At 48.4% G+C, this 24,326-nt stretch overlaps 1 protein-coding gene across 1 annotated transcript; it reads right to left on the reverse strand.

Annotated features, from left to right (window-relative positions):
• Window positions 1-391: 391 nt before the first annotated feature.
• LOC135825601 (uncharacterized) lies at window positions 392-23,407 on the reverse strand. Its single transcript, XM_065338209.1, has 15 exons — window positions 21,998-23,407; window positions 17,740-17,870; window positions 16,880-17,148; window positions 15,250-15,554; window positions 14,887-15,026; window positions 13,837-13,987; window positions 11,268-11,994; window positions 10,230-10,303; window positions 9,479-9,563; window positions 9,027-9,135; window positions 8,545-8,692; window positions 7,776-7,859; window positions 7,143-7,271; window positions 3,256-4,884; window positions 392-2,716 (listed from the first exon to the last, which is right to left on the reverse strand). The coding sequence occupies exons 1-15, from the start codon at window positions 22,604-22,606 to the stop codon at window positions 1,259-1,261; spliced, it is 6,048 nt and encodes a 2,015-aa protein (XP_065194281.1). The 5' UTR covers window positions 22,607-23,407; the 3' UTR covers window positions 392-1,258.
• Between the last annotated feature and the right edge of the window lie 919 nt (window positions 23,408-24,326).

Genomic DNA, 24,326 nt, shown 5'->3' on the forward strand with positions numbered 1-24,326 from the left:
GCCGAGACTTCTGGTCGGCTGAGTTGCTCCCAGCACATCGGCACGTCGTCCCTTCAGGCTACACTCCCTATGTTTTGTCCTTTTCCTCGTTTCTTTTTGTTCTCCACCTGTTTTCCAGTTCCAGTAGGGCCGTGTTAATATTCCTCCCCCCCCCCCCCCTTGGCTAGAACCAGGGTGTTATGCTACTGCAGCTTGTTCACATCGTGATACATCAATAACTTGCATGGAGATGACTTGTAATAAAATAAGTCTCACGACCATGCCACACACGCACACACGCACACACACACACGCACACACGCCACACACACACACACACACACACACACACACACACACACACACACACACGCACACCCCGCAAGTAGCTGTTATGATCTGATTGAGGTGCTCGCTGGTCAATGAAACTCAGTGATGCAGCCTTCAAGTCCCCCTACATGTCCCACACACCAATCGTGTAAGAAAGACAGCGGTGACACAGTTGATGATTACAGAATAATAATCTCAATGGCCGCCGCGGAACAATGCAAAAACAATTACGATTACATCTCAACCTAATCTGTGTGAGCTGGCAAGAAAGCTTCAATCTTTTGTCGTGAAAAAGAAAAAAAGGTGAAGGGATAAATTCAAGTTGCCATCTAGTAAAGATTTAATTGCTGTGCAGTATGTACATTCACAATTCATGAGCAGTTAGTTGTGGTAAGAAGGAATGCAAGTCCAGGTAGGGTCAACACACTTCCCTAAATATGGACGTTCATAGTTGCCAGTCCAAAATATTATAATCTAGTAGATCTTCTCCACATTCTATTTTTACCATACAATCCCTATAATGTGTAAATCTACCTTTTAGAATAAAATAAGATTTTCCTCAACTACTCGGCTACGGCATATACGACGACTGTTGGCCATACCGATTGGCGTAGGCCTCCAATACACATACACATTACCATTATGTTGAGCATACACCACAGCTTGGCTAGGAGGATTAACGCAATCGTCACAGGACCTCCTCTAGGTCTACTTCCTGTGCCTTTAGAAGGAGAACTACTGTAATCATCGAAGGACCTCTTGATCTGCTTGAACTGGACTGTAGTTTGGCTAGGAGGACTGCTGCAATCGTCACGGGAATTCAGCCGTGGAAATGCTCCGCGGTGCAAGATCTCTAGGTATGCTTGAGCTGGATGAAGCCTGGATAGGAGAACTCGGACTGCAATTGTCGTAGGACCTCTAGATCTGCTTGAGCTGGACTACAGCTTGGCTAGGAGGATTGCTGCAATCGTCGCAGGACTTCCGCCGCGGAGACCCTCGGCGGTGCTGGATCTCTAGATCGGTTTAAACTAGACACCCCTGTGCCACCACCAGCGCCACCACCACCATTGCCCCCACTCCCGTCACTAATCTCCATAATGGGTAGAGTTGCAGTCGATGGGCCACCACTGCTCAAGCTCAGGAGAGAGGATTGCGATGGCGGGCTCAGCAAGGCGGAGTTGCGTGGCGAGTGCATGACCTCGTAGTCGCTGTACGGATCATCGGGATTTACCTGCTGGGATCGCGAGCGGTTCAAGTTCTCGTACACCGGGGTCGGCCGCTGACTGGATTCCGCTCCGGTATTCATATAGATCGACTCCATGACGTTCAAACTGTTGGAGCGACGGCTGTGCGACGGAGGGACGTCACCTGCAGACGTGTTGCCTCCACCACCGGCAGTGGGCAGAGCTGGCTGTGTGTTTGCACGGCGAACTGGTGACGCCAGTGTGGCCGTTGCCGAAACACTGACGTGCGATGGGAATGTATCCGGGTTAGCTGCGTACTCATGGTACGTAGGTAGGCTGGTATTGGACACGGTTGAGATGCCACTATCAACCGAAGAGCTCGGTGGAACTGCGACATTCAAGTGCAGCGGCTGCTGGTGTTGAAGTGAAGGTTGTTTTCTGCTGGCAGGCGGTGGCAGGCTGGTACTGGAGCGCAGAGCTGAAGCAGATACACTCCGTTGCGCCGACAGCGTCTTGACAATATCACCATGATTACTTGTCTCGGTCATGCCCAGCTTGCGCGGCGACGGGTGGCGTTTGGGAGGCGACGTCGTGTTCACCTTGTTGCCGACGATGATCGATGATGACCTGGCGTAGGGCTGGACGGCATTATCCTCGACTGGCATGTCGGTCGTTGTTCCACCGCGCTGTTGCTGTGACAACAGTATGTCGGGTGACTCTATGCTGTCCGGTGTGGACATGGTCGCTCTGAACTCGTCAGACTGCGCTTCGCCAACTCTCCCCAGCGACGAGGACTTCCTGCCGTAGCTGAACTGGCTGTTGCTAAGCTGGTTGTTGCTATGCTGGTTGTCTCGGGATAGCGAGCAGAAGCCGGAGTCGGGGGAGCGTAGACTGTCTACACTGCTGGAGCTAAGATTGCGAGCTTCTCGCGACAAGCTGAGTGATCGTGGAGGAGCGGACGGTGGTAGTAGATCATCATCGCCAGCACCACTGCCATTTGTAGCGTGGCCTGCTGTTGCCACTGCCGTTGTCCGTGATGATGCCGTGCATAGCCTGTGTGTAGCCGTGCTGTCTGCGGTGGCAGCGGCGGCGGCGGGTGTGGACGTACAGGTGGTGTGTGCGCGTGGCCGGTGTTCGTGATGAGAGGAGGTGCTGCAGGACACGCAGCTGCTGTCGTGACTCTCCACGCTGTCAATGGACGAGCGGTGCTCCATGCTGGCAGCCTGTAGTGCACACGCATAACATGCACATGCGCATACAGTTCAGGTATATGTGAGCGTGTATAAACAGTGCAAACATAAGCATATGCAGTGCATACAAGCACACACACGCACGCACGCACGCGCGCACGCACGCACGCACGCACGCACACACACACACACACACACACACACACACACATGCCATACAGTGCAGACACAGCATGCATGTTCGTACAGTGCAAGCATAAACCCGCATGTACAGACAGTACAGGCATAAGCGCAGGCGTGTACGTTCGTGAACATACAACGACACAACAACCAAAGACACACAACGACACAATTGGCACTTAGCAGTTACAGCCAACTTCATAAGTTAGGGTCATGGAAGATTAGAATGCAGCCCCTGAAGAATGCAGCCCCTGAAGAAAACTTTGCAGCCTACTAGTACTGTTGAGGGGAATATCTATGCACAAAGGATCGTTTCTAATTTCTATCCAGGCAGTAAAGGAAATCTGAGAGCGTGCGCTATACGTGAGAGACAACTCTCAGGCCAAACTTACCGATGGCGGCGATTCTCCATCTGCCGATACACCATCCGCCTGCAGTCGCCGTGCGTTGACGTTGACTCTACGCTTGCGTTTGAGCAGCACACGCCGCGGCAGCGGGTTCAGCGCTGCTTCTGCTGCACAGCCGCCAGCGAGGGTACATGCTGCCGCCGTCGCCGTGCTTCCGTCCTTCATCATTGCCGCTACAGCGCTCGCCTCCTTGGCAGCATTGTACGCCATTGTTTGGTTGCCCGTACCGTCGGCTTCATCATCACTGTATTCTGTGTGGCCTGCGTCTTCACGCTGGCTGGAATGTGCCGCTGCGGCAGAATCAGAGTCTTGCAAAGCAACATAGCTGGATGGATTGCTGCTGCCGCCGCTGCGGCCGTTACTAAACTCACCGCTCTTGCGCTGTGTGATATCCGGTGACCAGTCAGAGCTTGCCACGGGGATTGACGGCTGTGTCAATGGTGATGCGCCGGTCTTCAGGTTACGTTCGCTCAGACGATGACTACTGCCGCGATTGACGACTCTACGCGCCGTCGCTGCAGACGCTGTCGAACCGACACTAAGGGTGCGTGCGCTACTCTGCCGGCACACCAGCAAGGTGACATCATCCTGCAGAGGCATGATGTCATCGTCCAGCTGACGGTCGTTGATCCTAAGCACGACGTCGCCGACTTTCAGTCCGCCAACGTGCGCAGGCGACCCGTGAACAATCGTGTCCACAATCCACGCATGACCACCGTTGCCGGAGTCGAGTGGGTGCTTGCGTAGAGAGAAGCCGCACTGTGAATCCTTGGCCAAGGTCAAACGTATGTTGAGATTGTAGGCGTCGGGTAATGGCAGCAGTGGCGTGCCAGTGGATGAATCTACACGGCTAGTGCTTGTCACACTGCCATGAGCATCAGTGTTGCCAGAGTTTGTGTTGTTAGCACTGTTAGCAGCACTATTAGCAGCAAGTTTAGCAGCACCAAGCAGCCTGCTGAGTGTGCTGGAGGAGAGCTGGAAGGACCTGGGAGCGGTGATGCTGGAGCACTCGTACGCCTGTTCCTCATAGCATTCACCGGCAACCAGCGACGACGTGTGACTGACGGTGTCGTACTCGCTGCCGCGCAGCGTGTCCTCCGAACACAGCGACGACTTGTCCGCTGTCATGCGCCGGCTGTGCAAAGACATGGCATCCTCCGACCACACAGCGTCCAGTGGTGACCCGGAGCGTACTTCCCCAACACCGCTGATGTCGATCGCTGGCGTGTTAACCAGCATCGAACGACGGCGAGCCAAGTAGGCGTCGCGATCCGCCTCCGTTTTCCCCGGCACCTGTGGCACGTGGTAGTCAGTGCACAGGAAGTCCGAGACCGACTTCATGAAGCGTCGGCTGTTGCGCCGATGTTTGTCCACGCTAGGTGCCCGTGTACGCATCAATGGGTCCAGTTCAGACAGTATGGCCATGTCGAGGCGTTTGTTACTGCCTGTCACCTCTTCTGCCATCTCCTCCTCTTCTTCTTCGTCCTTGTCCTCGTCGGCAAAAGGGTCGTCGGTGAGCTTAGCCGTGTCGATGCCAAGACTCAGTGCCGTGACGTCTTCACTGCTGTCTTCCTTGTTGTCCGCGTCGGAGTCACTGAGTGACGGAGCCACAGCCTGGGAGTGGGACAATGACACACACACACACACACAAACACACGCACGTACAAGCACACATGCACGCACACACACATACGTACACCCACGTACACACATACACATACACACAATACACAGCAGCACAAAGCCACAGTGAGACTTCAAGTATCCGGAATGGAACATTCATGATTGTCAGTGGCGTGCACCGAGTCTTGAAAGGGGGGTTTCTAGAGTTGGTAAAAAAATTCTGGAGACCCACTGTATAATAATGTATTTTGTGCACATGAGCTTCCCCCGAACATCCCGTCGGAGTTAACGGCGAGGGCTAGGGAGGAGGCTAGGGGGGGGGGGGGGGACTCAAGATCAGGGGTGCAGGGAACCAATGAACACTGGAGCTGATGAGATGCGGGGCTCGTCCGACTGATATCATTAGATCATGCCGGCACAAACGCGTCTGAGAGGGCAACCAGGTACAGGGGTAGAAAGGACAGAAATAAGAGTAATGAGGAATGGAGGGAGGGGACGATGTTACATGGAAATGTTGGTACATGTATGACCGGTAGCAGGATAAAACGGGTTACCTTTTACATACCAGCACTTCAAAAAGTATTTGCAAAGAGGGTGCAAAAGTCAATGCACTCATATACAATCACATGTTTGTCAAGCCTGTAAAAGTAGTTTGATAGGCCTTGCCGCCCAGGCTACATGTGTACACTACAGTCTATAAGTATAACACTATGTCTATGGTACTTCACTAATCCACTCCATGCAGGCATGTTTGTAACTTCAAAACACTGCTTACATTCGACGTATTTTTCTTTCTGTTCTTATGACGAAGTTTTCGGCATGTATTGGCAATGTTCCACATGATTTCAATAAAGAGTTATGGACCTTGCTTCGATGGAAGCTCGCGGGAGAAAAGCGAAGCCCCGCGTCCTTGAGTCGCGGCCCGAGCAGCGCTTCGTTCTGAAGCAGCTCAAGTGGATCATGGACGCACATTTTTACGTCTTCCAGTCGACAACGTTTTTGACGAACATCTCTGCTGCGCACATGAGCGAGAACGAAAGGCTTTCATCTTGATTTGAGTCAACAGTTTGGAAGGAGATATCGTCAATCATATCCTTGAACGGACTTGCATCGCGCGTGCTTGACTCAAATTTCGAGGCAAAACGGATTTCTTGAACGTCATCGCCAATCCAGGAGCGAACCAGAGCTAGCCTAGACTATCGATCTCTCTGTGGCTACTCTCCACTGAAGAAAGAGAGAATAATGTATTTTGAACTGCATGCAAAGCAACTCTCTCTCTCACTTCGAAATAAGGACATAGTCACTGTACTGTAAACTGCCCGTCGATCGACGTGTATGCAGAATAACCAATCCAGTACGAGCGTAGGCACGCTTTTCCTTTGGCAAGATTGCCCGAAAAAAGGTGGTTTCCAGACACCAAAAAACTCATACGGTGCACGCGCCTGATTGTATAGGTTATAAGATATAAAACGAAAGAAGAGACAATCAGCACTAACAATACCTAGACTTTTCAGTGTAAACGGAGAAACTTTTTCGGAAAATATCGAAAAGTCAAAAGTTCGTTCACCGGTTACAAAAGTGATGTCCAGTGAAATTTGCCCACTACTGTAAGTCTAAAAATGTTCGGCCCATTCAAATTTCGGCCTCACAGGGCTAAAACACATTTCGGCCGCATCAAATTTTCGGCCTGTACTGCTGCTGCCTGAATACACTGTCACACTGAACCTTGCAGAACAAATTTTGCCCGCAACAATTTTTCGGCCAAACATGACCAGGCTGAAAATAGCCGAAATAAATACGCGCCGAAAATTAAATTTTATTGACTTGCAGTAGGTAACATAGCACCTAGCACAGGATCATGAACACTATTCCGTGCACTCAAGCGTGGCATACGATATTCATGCAGCCGAATTCCATTTCAGAGTCCACTGCATATGTTGTATGTGTCTGACAAGGCACGGCACACTGCATGGCGGACATCATTCCGCGAACTCGAACATGGCATTAATAAGCGTACAGCCGGATTATACAGTCCAGAACTGTAGTCAAATTTCACAGTCCACAGCTGTAGTCGGATTTCATACTCTAGAACTGTAGGTGGATTTCACACTCCAGAACTGTAGGCGGATTTCATACTCTAGAACTGAAGTCGGATTTCAAAGTCCAGAACTGTAGTGTTCGTAGTCCATTGCAAGGTTGAGTGCATTTGATAATTTCAGTGTAATGATCAATGTTGGTAGTCCACTCACCTCCAGCAGAATGTTGTCAGTTGATCCATGATCGCTTGATACTGACATCGGGTCAAACTCACCACTGCTACATGTGCTGGGTACACTGCTTGTGGACATCGTGTTGGAGGTGCTCGAGTCCAGGGATGCCTGTGTGGGTAGTGGAACACACACAAACACACCACATGCACACACACACACACACACACACACACACACACACACACACACACACACAAACCACACACACAAACCACACCCACAAACCACACACACACGCACACGCTCACACACGCACACGCTCACACACGCGCGCACACACACACACACACACACACACACACACACACACACACACACACACACATACGCACACAATAAACAGATGGACAAAAGCATACAAGCCAGTCATTCACACCTATCCATGCAAAAAGAGCATTAGAGCCCAAACAGCACTTGCATTATGAAATGGATTCACCAATAGATGTCTAGCCTATGCCCTCCATATCACTTCCTCGAGTATACCATATGATCAAATCGGGTAGGAACATTTGAAACATCCGCTGCTTGCCAATCTCTAGGAGGTTGAGATCGCCATGCTGGGGAAAACATCTGATTGTGAGACATGGACACACTCTGGCTGTTACAACTCACCTCTGATGAGTTGAGGTCTGTAGCGCAGCTGGTCAAGCAGAGGCTTCTTCTGAACAAGCTGCTAATAGAACCGATGCCACTCTCCTGCAGCCAACCACATGCATGAACACAGCAAGTTGAGCAACAATTAATCACATCATAGCTGTTACTAACATGTGTACACACACGTGTATGAACACAGATACGTACGCACACACGCACACACACACACACATACACACACACACACACACACACACACACACACACACACACATACACACACACACACATACACACACACACACACACACACATATATACACACACACACACACACACACACATACACACACACACACACACACACACACCTGCACATATGCACACACAACACACATGCACACACAATAAACACCCACCAACACACGTGTTCGCTCAGGCACCCACCCCCAGGCCCGCCCACACATGAGCAAACAAGAGTGTGTATCACGATTTGGTCAGGGCAAATCCCACCACTAAGCACATCATAACATAGTTCCAAGCACTACCAGCCGACCAAATTATACAAATACATAGAGAACAGAATGCAATATGCAGAGCTCACTAACGTGTCAGTTTGTGCACTCTGGCAAGGTACGTTCGGGCCTGGTCTAAATCAGGCTTTGGGAAATTTATTTTTCATTGCGATCAGGTCCGGTCTCATTTTCTCTGTGCTGCGCTGATGAGTCCACTAAGGACAAAGAGAACAGAATTGTGTGTGCAGGATCAGAACATGCAATTAGCTTACACTGCTACTGACATCGGCTCCAGGTCGCGTCATGCGCTCGACTTTCAGCGTCAAGTCTGGTTTGAGCTCAGCAAACACGTCCTTCACGCGCTGCATGCTCTGGCACAGCAGGGAGTGATTGTTGATGGAAAGCAGGTGATCGCCAGCTCTGTAAACAGCAGAAGAGGGAAAGCAAGCACCGAAATCTCAACTTGAAATACAATGTGCTTTAGCCCCGTCACCGTTTGGCTCACCCGACCCTTGGAGACCAGCTGCTGGCAGGCTCCGAAGATGGCTCTTCTCTCACACTCTATAGGATATGACAAACAGCCGCGGAGAAATGGCTACGCTCATCTTCTGGATCAGGAAATCAGTGCAGCATGTGATAAAAAAGCAGCATATTTGAAAATTTCCACCAGTACTTTCATCGCCTTTCTCTTCGTTTGGCTTCTAGCCTAAGACTTTTGCTCAGTCTCTTCTCCTGTCCCCCAGGGTCAGCTTACCTGAGGTGGCAGGCTGCCTCGGATGACCTGTCCACTTTGAGTACATAGACCTGGCAGGAGTCTGCGTCTTTGTCTTGCACAACAGTGGGAGCAAACCCAAGGGTGTCACCTGCAAGGTACCAAGACACAGCAGTGAATACCTTTGAAAAGGGGAACGCAAGAAGGAACCTAGTGAGTTAGAAATAAAATTAGGGATTGGTGCGTGTGCGAGGCTGTCGGGGAGAGATTGAGGCGGTTTAAAATAAAAGCACTTGCAAAAATTGGATAAGAGTATGGTACAGTCACTACCACAGGTCAAGAGCGTACGCACATGCCGGGTAAGCATTCCCATACGTACGAGCACACACATGCAAATTTCCATACACACATACGAGCGAAAGCGACTTGTACACAAGCACAACACACACACACACACACACAGACACGCACCATCAGGGTTAAGAATATCTCACCGCAGTTGAAGGACACAAAGATCTGCTGTCGAATGCTGGGTGGTGCCTGATGACGGACCTCCAATGTAACCAGGCCACAGGCACTCTGGAAAGGAGAGAGTATCACCACACATTGAAACTGATGAAAGCAAACTACTGTACAACAAATACATACCACCGTAGCAAGAGGTTCACCAGGAAAATGAGTTTTATGAAATAAAATAAATGTGGCCATTGAAGTAAAATTCGAGCAGTATAAATTAGAATTCGCCCAGCACCAGCATTTAAGAGCAGTCCTTAGTGCATCTCAAAATCCACCCAGCCATCAACAAAAGAAAGGGTGATGAAGTACGATGCACGACAGAAAGATGAAAAGAACTCGAAGGATTGCGGAAGAGCACGGTTAGCAAATGGCAGAGCAAAGTGTATGAGCAGGCAGTCTTGAAACTCAAGTCACCCTGGCCTTATACTCTCATGTAGGTGGAGAATATAGAACTCCTGCACTAGCTTGTGACTCTAAACCTCTAGCCCTCAACAAGGTAGCAACAACACACGTGCAAACTGTGAGCCAACACCCAGGCCACTACAGCCGGGGGGGGGGGGGGGGGTTAAATGAAGTTCGAATTTGTAAATTTACACTAGAATCGTTGTGCACTGAACAGAACAGCATAATTCCTTCTAATGTTGGACGGCGCCCAGTGTGAGGTATGTCTCCTTTCCCCTGGATTTCAGCGAGAACACGTCAGACTTGGCTTAGCAAGGTCGCACTCACCTTTATCGCTAATTTAGCTTCTTGAAGTGTCATGCCCGATAGGTTCTGGCCGTTGGCAGCGATGATCTCATCACCTGCCGAGCAAGAACATGACATGCACACCACAGTCATGAAGAGTACATAGTGGACAATTGATTCTACTGCAGGAGCTCTCTCGTGCATTACGGGTGGGGAAATCAGTAGCTGTGGTTAAATTTGTCAAGGATTGTTGACGAAATCTGAGCAATTCCTACTGCTACGAGCAAACACATATTATTATCAGCTGCTCGCATATCACATGTATCAATCATTCATTCATTCTCTCTCTCTCTCTCTCTTTCTCTCTCTCTACATCATCTGGTTGCGACGTCAACAAAAACACTGGTCGGAAGATCCACTTTTCTGAGTTACTGTATGTGGGGCTCTGTTTATTGAGGTGCGTTGAAATTTATTCTCCTTATCTTATTATTTCTTTTCTATAATTTCCCCATATGAGTTCCTATCAGTTGCTGTGAACACCGTGAGTGGAGAGCGCTTGCTCGAGCGTTGAACCGGGTTCTTAATCCATCATACCCTGTTCGCAAGGCTGGGCGGGGTTGTGAGCAGGCTTTCATTTCATCTTTTCTTATTATTTCTTATTATTTCTGCTTTTCATCCCATTACAAAAATTCTGCGCCTTTTCTCCATCTGCGCATAAAATCTAGACTGACAACCTGCTTGTTAAATCATGCACCTGCTTTCAAGCGTAAAAACCCTGTTGTAGAGGTCTCAGTCCTCATTTGTTAGACTTACCTGTCTTTATAAATGTAACTTACTCTCTCTCTCTCTCTCTCCTCTCTCTCTCTCTCTCTCCCTCTCCCTCTCCCTCTCCCTCTCCCTCTCTCTCTCTCTCTCTCTCTCTCTCTCTCTCTCTCTCTCTCTCTCTCTCTCTCTCTCTCTCTCTCTCTCTCTCTCTCTCTCTCTCTCTCTCTCTCTCTCTCTCTCTCTCTCTCTCTCTCTCTCTCTCTCTCTCTCTCTCTCCCCTCTCTCTCTCTCTCTCTCTCTCTCTCTCCCTCTCACCTCGTTTCATCCTTCCATCTCTGTGTGCCAATAAGTCTGGCATGACACTCTTGACACACACTGGCCGACACGTGTTGTCGTCCATCCACCCACCGACAATGGTGAAGCCCAGCTTGCCAGCATGCATGGCAAGGACTATGGTCTCAGTTAGGACAAACTGACGCTTGCCTGTGGCGGCCGGGGAGTTGTTGGAGGACGAGTCGACACTGGAGTTGCGTGCCCATGCCTGAACGACTTGCTGCGGATGTGACGGCACCTGCTGCTGCTGCTGCTGTGTTGACAGAAGTGACTGAGGAGAAGCAGAGTCGTCAACGTCTGCTCCCACATTGTCACTGCTTCGCGTCAGCAGCTTGGCCAGGCGTGGGAACTTGCTCATCCGTTCGTCGCTGGGGGTCTGTGCCCCTGGCGGAATCTCGCGAGAACGTGGTCGATTCAGCAAGCTGAGGTGCTTGCTTCGAAGCTGTACACGACCAGGACTGCCCTCGTCGTTAGAGCCTGCGTCGGAGTGGTATGACCGTGAGCGAATGGGCACCTGTGAACCTGTTTCGGTGAAAATGTGATCACTACTGCCGCGACGAGAGAGCCGGTCGCGGCCTATCCGCTTGGCAGCCGCTGCAGGTATTTCCATGCCTGACCCGCCACTGGCCCCAGCACTGCTGCGAGAGACACCGGTGCCGGTCATCTTGGGCAAGTCCTCGGCAGATGTACATCGTCTTGGTAGGCTATCCTGTGTGTACGCAATCGTGTAGATATGTATGTGAAGACAAAACAAGAAAGGAAACATTTACATACATACACATACGCACACACCTACATGCACGCACACACACAAATACACACACACACACACAAACACACACACAAAAATACACACACACACAAACACACACACACACACACACAAACACACACACACACACACAAACACACACACACACACACACACACACACGACACTGCACGAAGCTACGCTATAGTATAGGGACAGCTTGACAGTGATGCTGGCAAACATGATGGCTTGCTAGTCAAAGCTAACCGCCATATGGACCCGCTCTTCTATAGCTGGTTTGTGGATTGGGGGTGAATAAATGCTGTTCTGTCCCCGATGCTGCATGCCGGTGGGACCTTTTCTGTGCATGCTGCATGAATGCTCATGCATGGCATTTAACTAGTGTATTCTAGCTATCTCCTCTTCCACCAAGATGCACCAAAACACAACTTGATTATTGGCATGTTTTCATCATGTAACTACACACAATGTCATAACAAACTTTTTCTATAATAATAACCATACCGCTTGCATGTCTTTATCTCTATACACTTCCTCATATAATTTCCCTCATCTTTCCGTGAGAACCGGACATATGGGCCGGTAAGAAGGCAATCCTGCCTGTGCAACTGGTGAGGTAAAATAAAATTCAACAACAACAACTTTATTTATATTGAATTGTATTTTATTATTTTACTTGGGCATTCCCGACAGACCCTAAGGTCTTCTTACAGGGTGCCCAAGATGAATGGATTTGTTAACCGTGATGTACATGTGATGCTGTGAGGCAGTTTGTGAATACTCCGGGTGAACTATGTCTTTTTTGAAGTACAGTCGTGGCTGAAGAGATCTGACACACTGGTCGAAAGCAGCACTGAGGCTCGTGGGGCCCCTGCGGTCCTCAGATCGGTTTTTAAAACATGCATGATGAAATTGAAATGGAAAAGCGGCGCTAGTTTTGACTCATGGGTCCGATATCTTGGACCACAACTGAGCAGTGTGACAAGAGGTGATGAAAGCCAGACAGTATTCTACTGAGACCAGGAATACATTTGTCAAACATGCTGCAAACCTAGGGAAGGCAGGCAGACATGACTGGGGTGCAGAAGTGGTCAAAACTAGAATCATAATTCACCACCACCAATCCATTGCACTCCGCCAGACTAGTTACAGGGACGGCGTCGGACACGCTACAGTCGCCATGGTATTGACCGTACCAGTACAGTCAACTTTGCTTATAACGACACTCGGCGGGGCATCAAAAAGGTGTCCTTATTCGCGAAGTGTCGTTATACCCGAAGTCTCATCATTATGTATCACAGTGGGATGGGACTTTGCTCTGGGCATGGAAATTCTGTTGTTATTCGCGAATTGTCGTTATATCCGCAGTCGTTATTAGCGAAGTTGACTGTATTTGCCTCAAGTACCCCGTGAATCAATAAAATACACTCATCCGGGCTCTAAATTTCCAAAATTTTCGGCTCAGCCACCCCTCCCCCACGAGTAAATTGTACTTCAGATGGCTGACCGTACCACACTAAACTACCTTCCCCATGCCCCTGAGTTCTTTATAACTTATTGTTCCTCCTGGAATGATTACTTGTATAGCCTATGCTTGGCTGTGCACTTCACACCTGAAATGATTGGCCAACCGGCCTCAGCCAATCAGAGTTCAGCAAGTGTTTATCCTCTTGGCTTGCTGATGGCTGTTGTTTCTGCATTTCTGCATGAGGAGGGAGAAAGAAGCCGGAAAATTCTACCGGAGAAGAAAATCTAAAATTCCCCTCCATCCCTACTTACCCCCGCCCATGTGACCGATGTCTCGGCCACAACCAGCTCCAGTGGGCCCTGCGAGGTGCGCAGTATTGAGATGACATCATCATGAGTCATACCCTCCGTGGCCAGGCTATTGATCTGCACTATGTGATCGCCTTGCTTGAGCTTACCACAGCTGTGCAGTCATAACAGGAGACAGAAGAAGCAGTGACAACAGTACATTCGTCATAACAAGAAGAAGAACAGCTTGCATATTACTTAGAATTGAGCTCTACGCATCTGTGAGTGAAAAGGTTCCATTCATATATGTTTTTGACTTAGACAAAGCCTTCAGGGACTGTGATGTTGGTTCTCTTCAGATTTAGTTTTAATGTTGCTCCCTCTGGTTGGTAGGATGCCCGCCTGGGTTTTTATATCTTCAGTGTGGAAAGCCATTTCCATAGCTTGGTAGGATGATACAGTGGTCATAGCTGGTTGTAATGATTACTCGTTGTACCGTCCTATCACTAACTTTGAACACAAGTGTCAAATTGGCCGTACTGATATCAGATTTTATATCCAAGCCATAATTAACTGCAAGTTTCGGACTAAGTAGAAAGCTGCACTCTGCTACAGTGCTGTTCACTACACTATCGTGACTGCCATACTCTGTTGATCAGATGTGTGTAGCCAATCTCCTTTGCTCAAGGGCCACACAGTGCGAGTACTGTATTTTCCGAAGTATAAGCCGCATTCACAGCTGTTCTGCTCTGCAGCATTGTTCCTCAAGATTCTGAGCTTTCTGTTTGTCGTCGTTATCATCATCCTGAATGGCACAAGTGAAGTAGGCATCCCCGTTTACATCGCGATAGTGCTTATAATAATATATTTATAAGCCGCATTGGACTATATACCATACCCAGATATTTCACTACAAAGTACAGACATCCACCCTGTAAATCGCCGTTCATTTGACCATCACAGTATAAGCGCCACTGACTGCTTGAGGGAATTGCAAGTATTTACAGTGCGGCTTATACTCCGGAAACTAGCGGAGCAAAAAAACTAGCAATAGATCATTGTTTGTCCACTTACCGGCCTGCACTGCTGTCAGGTTCAATGCGTCGAACAAGTACATCAATGTCACCAAGTAATGATCCCCTGCCGCCTTGAACCTCCAGACCATAGCCGACTAACGGGTCTTTGTCAATAACAATCTTCCGCTGGGAGTTTGACTGCAGTACGAAGTTTGAGTAAGGACATTTAGACAGACACGCACATGTACACACACATATACACACAGACGTAAACCATGAAGCAGGCGGGCAACAACTCTGATCCCATGCGCGTAGTTCAGTGACAACACGAAAAGCATGACGTCTGTGTTCGTGCCACATCAGATTTCTACCCCAACACTCGGCCTTTCTCTGTACTCACACCCTCTCACAGACGTCTTACCTTTGTCGATAGCTTGCGCTGCAGTCCTTTTAGTATGCTGATATCACCTCGTTTCAAACTGCTCGACTTCTGCTGTTGAACTGCGACTTGCTGCTGCAGCTGTAGTTGCTGTTGTTGTTGCTGCTGAGTCGGTGGCAGCGTAGATGCAGAGCGTGCCTTGCCACCGCTAGCAGCGTTCCCTGACTCAAACCCTGTGTCTGATGACGCTGAGCTTGTGGCTGCGGGTATGGACGAAGAGGAGCCCCAATGCTCTGCGGCCGAGCCAGGCAAGCAGCACGAATTGGCAAAGTCCCTGAATATCGGGTCTGCAGGCAGGAGAGAGACCGATGACAGATTGTAAGTGTGCGGCAGGTAATACCTTGTACAGGCACTTTCATCACAAGGTAGACACGGGTATGCCCTTACTGGGTTTCCCGAGTAAACCACACCATTCAATCTCAAACTGCCCAGATATGCACCTTCTCATAATACTATATCCCTGATGATGTGTCCTCCTTGGTGAACATTTAGAAGAAACAATCGTTGCGCGTGGTATGACCGCGGCCTTATATCAGCCATCATCTTCGTATCATTCTTCCTCCTGTATCCCTGAGGATGCCATCCTGGGGGAAACTTTGGAAACTATCGTTGTACCCAGTGTTGCCGAGGACTTTGTGTGTTGCGAGTTGGAGGTGTAGTGAAGAGATGACAAGGCGACAATCTAGTTTCAAAGTTCTGAAAATGATAGAGTAAGCTGATTGTAAACTATTACTGATCTGGTCAGTCTTCACCCCCCCCCCCCCCCCCCACTGTTACAGATTTCCCAGCTGGAACACCAGCGCCCTTTATCAATAAAACTTGCTACTCACAGCTCTATCAGTTTTTTTTATATATTTTTTTACAATGATGACAGCTCACAGGCAAAGACAAAAAATTGCATAGTGGGAGCATAGTCCCAATATTATACTAATACTGCAGCTGACATTGAAATCCGTTGAGAAATCAAGTGACCACGGGGCGCTGGCCTTGCAGCCGCGAGTACTTATGGTCTATTTTTTACAGTGTGCACGTGAACTACAGTTCATGTAAGCGCTAAAAGCAGATTTTTTTTTTTTCAAATGTCCGTGATAGTACAGTGCGTATCGGTTATAGCGTGGTCGTGTAAAAGAATATACTGCCTACAAGAATGAACTCTCATGTTTTCATAATCATAACATGGATTTCATGTGCACATTTATTCTTACAAGCAATTTTATCGTACAGTAGAATATATCGGTTCTAAGAATGGACTTTGTAGAGCGAAACATGCCAGATCAGTACAAAGTATATCGCCTGTAGTAATAACATCCGTCCAAAGCTGCAGTTCTGATCTGACTCGCGTTGGGCCCTAGTGCTGCAGGTTCAACTATTGTGGTCATGTAACTAATGTTGCAAAGCCACATGGTAAGCCTATGTGACTGTGACCAGCCGCATGCACAGTAGCACTACCTTGTATGTACGATGATCTTCCTGCCTCTGCGCACATGCACATGATATGTCACACTTGATTTATCGTGTGTAAGAAATATCGGAAATAAGAATAGAAAGTCGTTTTTCAAACACCCACGCTATAACCGATACCTACTGTACTTACTACCTAGTGACAACTTACCATCACCATCAGAGAGTGGGTACATTGGCTCTGACAGCAGACGTCGATGCTGAGCGTGAGCGTGATGACTGCGTCTGGACTTCGACTCACTACCACCACCACTGCTCTCCACTTCCTGTTCACTGTCACGTGACGTCGTCATTGACGTGGCTGCTGAGTCACTCTTGCAGCGGAAGTGTCGTTCCCGCAATGCCAATGCGGCCGGTGTGCCCACAACCCCCACCGCGAGAACCACACGACCTCCTCTCTCAGCTTCACCCAGCATTGCTCTGTAGAGCCAGAGAAGAACAGATGTACAGACAGGCCATAAAGCAATTGAGATGGAGAGAGATGGAGAGAGATGGAGAGAGAGAGAGAGAGAGAGAGAGAGAGAGAGAGTGTGAGTTGCCATGACCCAGTGAAGCAGTGCCCTGGTGTATTCGTTCTAGGCTTGTGCCATTCAGAATCATGAACATTTGTAACCAGACAGTAACATACAGACTGTCGAGGCTATAACTTTACTTTCCCTCGTCCAAATCAACTCTAGTTTTCTGCATACGATTCCTGGTGCTCCTGGCAATCAGATAGTACCACAAACAAAAATACGACTTTTTTGTGATAAGGTCTGTTTTCTCATCTGACGGCTCTGTTTGTATGCTCATTCCCACCCCTTTCGGAGCTGCATCAGTGCCTTGATCCTTGATGGAGGTGGCGTTCCTATGCATGCGGAAAACTCAATCTACACAAAGTCACACACTAACCGGTTTTTTTTCTGACTTCCTTTGCTATCCAGCAAGATACCAATCTACGCCCCCCCCCCCCCCCCCCCAACAGAATACACTGTTGCTGTCAGTGTGGCACACAGCGTAGCACCCACTGACCTGGCATCATGAAGAGATCTGCCCGGCACTGGTTGACTGTTGATCTCCAGTAGACGATCACCGGAGCGAATGAAGCCATGACGATCCGCCTCTCCACCATTCACTACTGTCTGTACAAAGATGTGACGACCCTGGAAGGTGCCATGGCACCAAACAGCAGAAAAGAGAAAGAGAGGCAAGGTGAAGGTCATGGAGAGCTACAGCTAACAAGGAATAGGACATGAACGTTCACCTGGCCTGGTGCTCAGAATAGTTTCCCTTGCCTTTGGTTTGCATCCGGGAATAGTACGGTACATTACCACAAATCATGGCATTGTACTGGCAACGGAAATACAATGAATGGAAATACAATACAAAATCGGTAAAAAGTACTACTTCGAAGTACAAGGAATAGGGAATTCACGCATTGTACAGTTAACGTACAGAATCCTGCAGAACCATGCCTGCTGAGTTGATTTCTGTTGTATGCCATACATAAAAGGACATTGGATCAAATTTGGCAACCCACATCTGCCAAGGGGATCTTGATTTGTTTTCTCTTTTCTCCTTTTTGTCAACTCCGGACGCCATCACTACAATAACCCTGTTGGGTATGCGTATTATGTCATGCTAGTGAGTCAACGAAACCGCTTATGGACGGTATGTATACAGCGTGTGCCAGTGGAACAGCTTATGGCGTCTAGAAAAAACTGTGAGTACTCGTGCAAATATTTCACCATGCTCTTAAAAATATTAAATACTTCACCCAGATCGCGGCTATTGACCGGGGTGATGACTGGAAGAGTGTATATAGCACACAACATGGGGCTGTGTGGGACGGGACGCATTCTTGCGGGCAACCGCAGCAAGGATTTCCTGCTTGATCAATATGCAAAGGTGACCAGGTGGCAAGCAGGCTACATAAAGATACAACACCAATGGACTCTATACACCGCAGCACTACTGCCAGCACATGTACACGTACACTGCGAGTGTACAGCGCTGTCGGGCGCGAAAGAACGGAGCGCCGAAGAAACCAGCAGGCTAGAATTTCACCAAGCACAGCATACCAATGTATACACAGTGACTCAACTGTGCATAGACTGTACTATATTATATACATGAAGATACAAACAGTCTACATAAAAAATATTATAGGCTAGCATGCTGATCCTGGTGGTGACAGTCACTTTCGTTCCTCAGACATTTCCCGCCACAAGTTTCATCTTTCCCTGAAACTAATGAATAACCTATGTTACAATGAAGAATAGCAATGCTACATTTTCGCACTCCACACATCCCAGATGTGTCATGGTGGTCATACAGGACAGGTTTCGTTACTGATGGGCAGATATCTAGCAGTTTATATCTACTGTACAGGCAGAAAATTTCGTCGGTGAATAATTTCGTCCAACTCCAAAGAAAGGGAGTTTGTCCGGTTGTAAATTTCGTCAATGGATCATAGGAGTGTATAGAAAAGCTGGACAAACCGACATTAGTCCGGCATTTAATTTAGTCCAAAAGCTCCTTGGACGAAAAGGACGAAGTTAAATTCCAGACAAATATTTCTGCTTATACAGTAGCAGTTTGCTGACTCCAAATATTACACTCTACAGCCTGTGTTTTTGAATGGCTTCATGACATACTTTCAGGGAACATTCCCTAGATATCAGGAGTTGAGACTAGTACAGTGCTGTTCAATGAAATCTGGTCGTGTCACTCGAGTTTGCGCCTTGCACCATTTCGCAGCTCAGTGTTCGCAGGTCTAGGGCTGCGCAACACCCGGCGGCGAGTACATGAGTGACGCGATTGGCTTGAGCAGTACTGTAGCTCCCCCAAGTGCCAGGACTGCAGGAGTGTGTTTTGTGAACCAAGAACCCAAAGTGGCTGGCCTTCCCCATCGGAAACCCACTTTTCTTGAAAAGGAAAGAATCTTGCTGACATGCAAGTATAATAAAAGAATCAGATTATTGTCAGATCTGGCCATGAGCTGGTATGGGTGTGACTTGGGCACAAGTGAACCAAGCAATGACCACCAGTGTTCCTTGGGCACCCTGTGAGAAGGCCATAGGCCTGTTGGGTATACAGTATTACGGTATACCCAAGTAAAAATATAATCTAATACTGTCTTTTACTAGAGAGAGTCTAGAGTGTGACTGTGAGGCATGATAGTGCATGAATCTGCAGTATTCGACCACAACAAGGGACACGGCCAGGGGTTGATGAATGAAAAACACAGCCATTCAATCACCAGCTTGTACTTCTTGTATAGGGTTAGTCGCCCAGATTGAAAGTAACAGTTAGCTAGTTGTTGAAACACCACCGACCACAGTGATTGAATCCCCCAGTTGGAATGCACCCCCTGAATGGACGAATACCACCTCTTTTCGGCCAAGGAACACACTGGTGACACTGAACTGTAGATTGGTGTCTGGAATTGTTCTGCTGGTCCATCAATGCCCCGTGGCCATGGCCATGCCATGCCTGGAGACACAATACACTCTACCCAACACTACCATTGCCAGTTCAGCATACACAAGCAAGTATTAGAATACCTGATATCAAGAATACCCCACATCAATGCCTATACATAAACATATTCCATAGACTTGTTCCAGACAGTGTTCATTAATCTTAGGCAACATCAGACAATAGGTGTTCTGGCCTCCCATTCTGTGAACTTCCAAAATGTCACAGCTCCTTCCACTCATGGCCAAGAACAAAGCAAGCACACCGCCACGTGTGAGGGGGAAGAAGGCTGTAACAGGAACACACACTGTGTGTGTGTGTGTGTGTGTGTGTGTGTGTGTGTGCATGAGTGTGTGTGTGTGTGTGTGTGTGTGTGTGTGTGTGTGTGTGTGTGTGTGTGTGTGTGTGTGTGTGTGAGTGTGTGTGTGTGTGTGTATGTGTGCGTGTGTATGTGTATGTGTGCGCGCACCTGTGTTTCTGTGCAGGCAGTCTCACAAATCTGGGTCTGCACACAGGGGTAACACTATCTGATCCTAGTCACATCCACCAGACAAAAGAGACCCAATGAAAACATACATTAGTACACACAGCACACTCTCTCTCTCTGTGACACCTCTGCTGTCATGCTAACAAAGGAGACCCAATGGAAAAACACATTACACACAGGCACCTCTCTGACAATGCTGCTGTCATGCAAACTAAACAATATCAACATGACAAGATGCTCAGCACCTGATCCACATACTGGACTACTAAGTACTAGTAGTAGTACTTGTAGTTATTATAGAGGACACAGATAGTGTGCTTATAAGGTAGCAATTGCGTTACTGAGTAGATAAACCACAGCTATGGTCCAAAGAATTATAAAATTGAACTCTCACTCCTCCCATCATCACCCGCCGACATCGAGTAACAAATTAATTGGACAACACAATTATTGCCATGTTGGGGGCATGGCTTGTTGAAAGATTTGCTCACCGACATCTCAAATGCTACATCAAGCACTTTCATACATACAATCTTTACTCTAAAAAACCTTGGCTCGCTGTAACTTCACCATCTGTTGGTACATATTTCCAGGTGAAGAAGGTGGACCATTGTGCATTCGTTCTCCAAACTATGAGCCGAAGCACAACAACTTGAACAAGTCACTGGACAGTTGAACGCTGCCCAGCACAAAAGCACAAATCGGACAAACTCCCGTCTTGAGTACTTGAGTAGTGCATTGCTGTGTGTCGTTCTCCGCAACACCTAGTTGCCTACTGTCGTACTGAGTGTTTGATTGATAGCTACCTGCCTACCCACCTGCCTACCTGAACCGACACCCAATAATTATTTCATGGAATTAATTTCTCCGCAGCAGAACCATTGGTGACTCCACAAACCCACCACAAATGCCGAGCATCAATGCAACACACACCTTCGCGCAGAACCTGGTCACTGCTCGAGGCCATGTGCACCCTATTCATACCCTTGCCACAAACACCTAGACGCCGAGTGACAACGCTACTTGGGCGCAGATCTACCGAACACTGCCAAGCCCAAGGCTCAGCGAGGAGGTTTTGCAGCTTTTTACTACGATGCACTGAAGACAAAATAATCTTGACGAAAAAATCGCGCCCCTTCATGTACCAGCAAGACACGACACGACACACACTTCGAAAGGCTAAAATCCGCCCAAGGAAGACACAACACACCACCATGCAATGACGAACAGTACTACATCCACAAACATAATAATAGTTCTACATGGGTGCTAACGAACTGTTGACACAGAAAACAGGATAGAAACCACACTGGCACACCATACCTTTGTCTTGGAACGGGCACCTCGTCCGTCATCAACACCTTCCGAACCGCTGCCATGACCGTCCCGACACTCGGAAACACGCTCCGACGAGATCGCCGTTTCATCTTCATCGACCGCATCGCGGTCGTCATCGCCCCCTTGACTGCTTTGCTCTGACCCAGCACTGGACGGACTAGCGTGCGTTCTCAAAGGTCCAGGGCGAATGCTAGACGACAGTTCACTAGGATCTTCATTGCAGAGCACCAGGCCGACACCAGGATCGCGAGTTACATTCTCGAACACACAGATTTTACCGCGTTTCTCCATCTTCATCTGGTACCGACTGGTGGTCGTGGATCGTCCGTGCCCATGAGCCACACGTCGACCGATCGACGTTCGCGGTGTCGTTTTGCTGCTCCTCCGCTGCTGGCTTCCTCTCTCCTCCAGCGCCGAAATGGCATCCGCCAGCGATCTGCTTTCCGTCTTGTTCTCCGCTTGCAGCGCCCAGCGAATTTTGTACAGGTTCCGAAGCTTGGCAACGTCATTTTCGTCCTGCTGCTGGGGCTGAGATTGAGGTTGACTGTGAGGGTGAGCCGTTTCCATCGGCAGGCCCAGAGTGGAGCTCAGCATAGCTGTATCCCGGACGAACCACGCTGATACCAGCCAGGCAGGGAGGACTAATCTCTAATCTCTTGTGACAGCTGCTCTTCACCAAAACGAACTCCACTCTCCAGCGAGGCTGGTCAACACACACGCACTTTTACCGGACTCTGCTCCTTATTTTCCGTACACTCGTAGGCACTGGACTCAGCCACGTTTCACTAACTTTCCTAGTCCAAATAGACGAACCACCGGAACTGGCGGAAGGGCAGAAGCGGCACACAAAACACACCCTGTCACTCTGGGAACCCCTGCATCCACGATACAACCAACGCGAACCTGCTGTCACATACTACATTTTGTAGAAATCAAACAGGGGTGCTTCTTCCGAACAGTGTGACACTTCTACGTGAAAATCCAGCTCGAACGATCCGGCGTTGGCACCTTAGCCCTTACTTCGGACGCAAGAAATACCTTCGAATCAGCTGAGCATGTAACTGTTGTTCGACATTTGCTCAGGCTAGCGTACGTGAAAGCGGCTACGAGACAACCGCTACAATCCGCTGCGCAGAACGTCTCCACAAGTGAGCAAAGGCTCCTCACGAACACCATCTGTCCACGCTTTTTCTTGGGCCGACTGCGACGTCCATTTTTCTTTCCTACTGAAGTGTGTGTGTGTGTGTGCGTATCCTCACTGCAGCTTTGGTAGGGAAATACTACTACTAGTACACTGACTGTAGTTACAGACAGACCAAGTAGAGGCAAAAACGCGCACGCTGATGCACTTCGAGATGGAGTAGAGAGTAGAGAAGAAATCTGTGGTGAGTTTTCTTGTCGCTGTGGCCCTACTCTCCGTATGTCTGCGCTCCAACACAAACAGAAAGGTGACAAAGCCGAAGTCCGATGCCAGGCAACCCTGGTCAGCTAGCTAGCGATGAATACGTGCGGAGATTGAGTAGTCGAGTACGATAGGCTTACGCGTGACAAGCCTAGCGCACCTGTCTGCGGATCACGACACTCTACAGCATAGCGACTACACTCACTACACTGCAGTCAGGGTAGACTCTACACTACAGACATGGATCTACGCTGCCGCAAACACCAAGCCTTGTTATGTGTGTAGATCTAGTACAACTACAAAGACTAATGCCATGGCAGCGTGATTGACTGCATGCATCCGGATGGGTTTTCATAAAAATATTTTTTATGTTGGCATCAACATGACAACAACACTGTAAAGTGTACTAAAGTCTGAGCTAAGAAGACAGTATTATAAAGAGTAAGAAAGGTGAATACTGAATAGGCATAGTGGTGGCCTGCGGATGCGAAGGATATGACTTGTATACTAGATTATAACAAGGGATCGAGTGTAATAAACACGAGATCCCTTTGTTATAATATATTTATACCTCTGCATATTCACTGTGTGTGGCCTCCTATTGTCGAGTATTGAGCCCTAATGGCTTGTTCTTCGCCAACAACTACTGCTAATTAAATATTTCCCTTAGTGGTGTACATGTATATGGAGATATACACCACAAAAAGGGAGGGCATGCCTAGGACTATCCTAGTTTTATATGGAGTGAGATGTGTTTCTGAACATTCAAGATATCAACTAATTTGCTTACTTTTTCAGTTTTTGTTACTTCTCAAGTGATAATGATGCCAACACACGTACACGGATCCCGCAAATACTGTATTCAGCAAATCAAACTCATTGTGATGATGTACATGATTTGTACATGATTGT

The sequence above is a fragment of the Sycon ciliatum genome, chromosome 10 (assembly GCF_964019385.1).
Source record: "Sycon ciliatum chromosome 10, ocSycCili1.1, whole genome shotgun sequence".
Lineage (NCBI taxonomy): Eukaryota > Metazoa > Porifera > Calcarea > Leucosolenida > Sycettidae > Sycon > Sycon ciliatum.

Coding starts and splice junctions, on each gene's coding strand:
- LOC135825601 (XM_065338209.1), bottom strand. CDS start 22,606: ATGCTGAGCTCCACTCTGGGCCTGCCGATGGAAACGGCTCACCCTCAC. Junction 13,988..14,886: donor CCTGACAGCAGTGCAGGCCG/GTAAGTGGACAA, acceptor ATGACTGCACAG/CTGTGGTAAGCTCAAGCAAG. Junction 8,693..9,026: donor GAGGCAGCCTGCCACCTCAG/GTAAGCTGACCC, acceptor TGCTGTTTACAG/AGCTGGCGATCACCTGCTTT.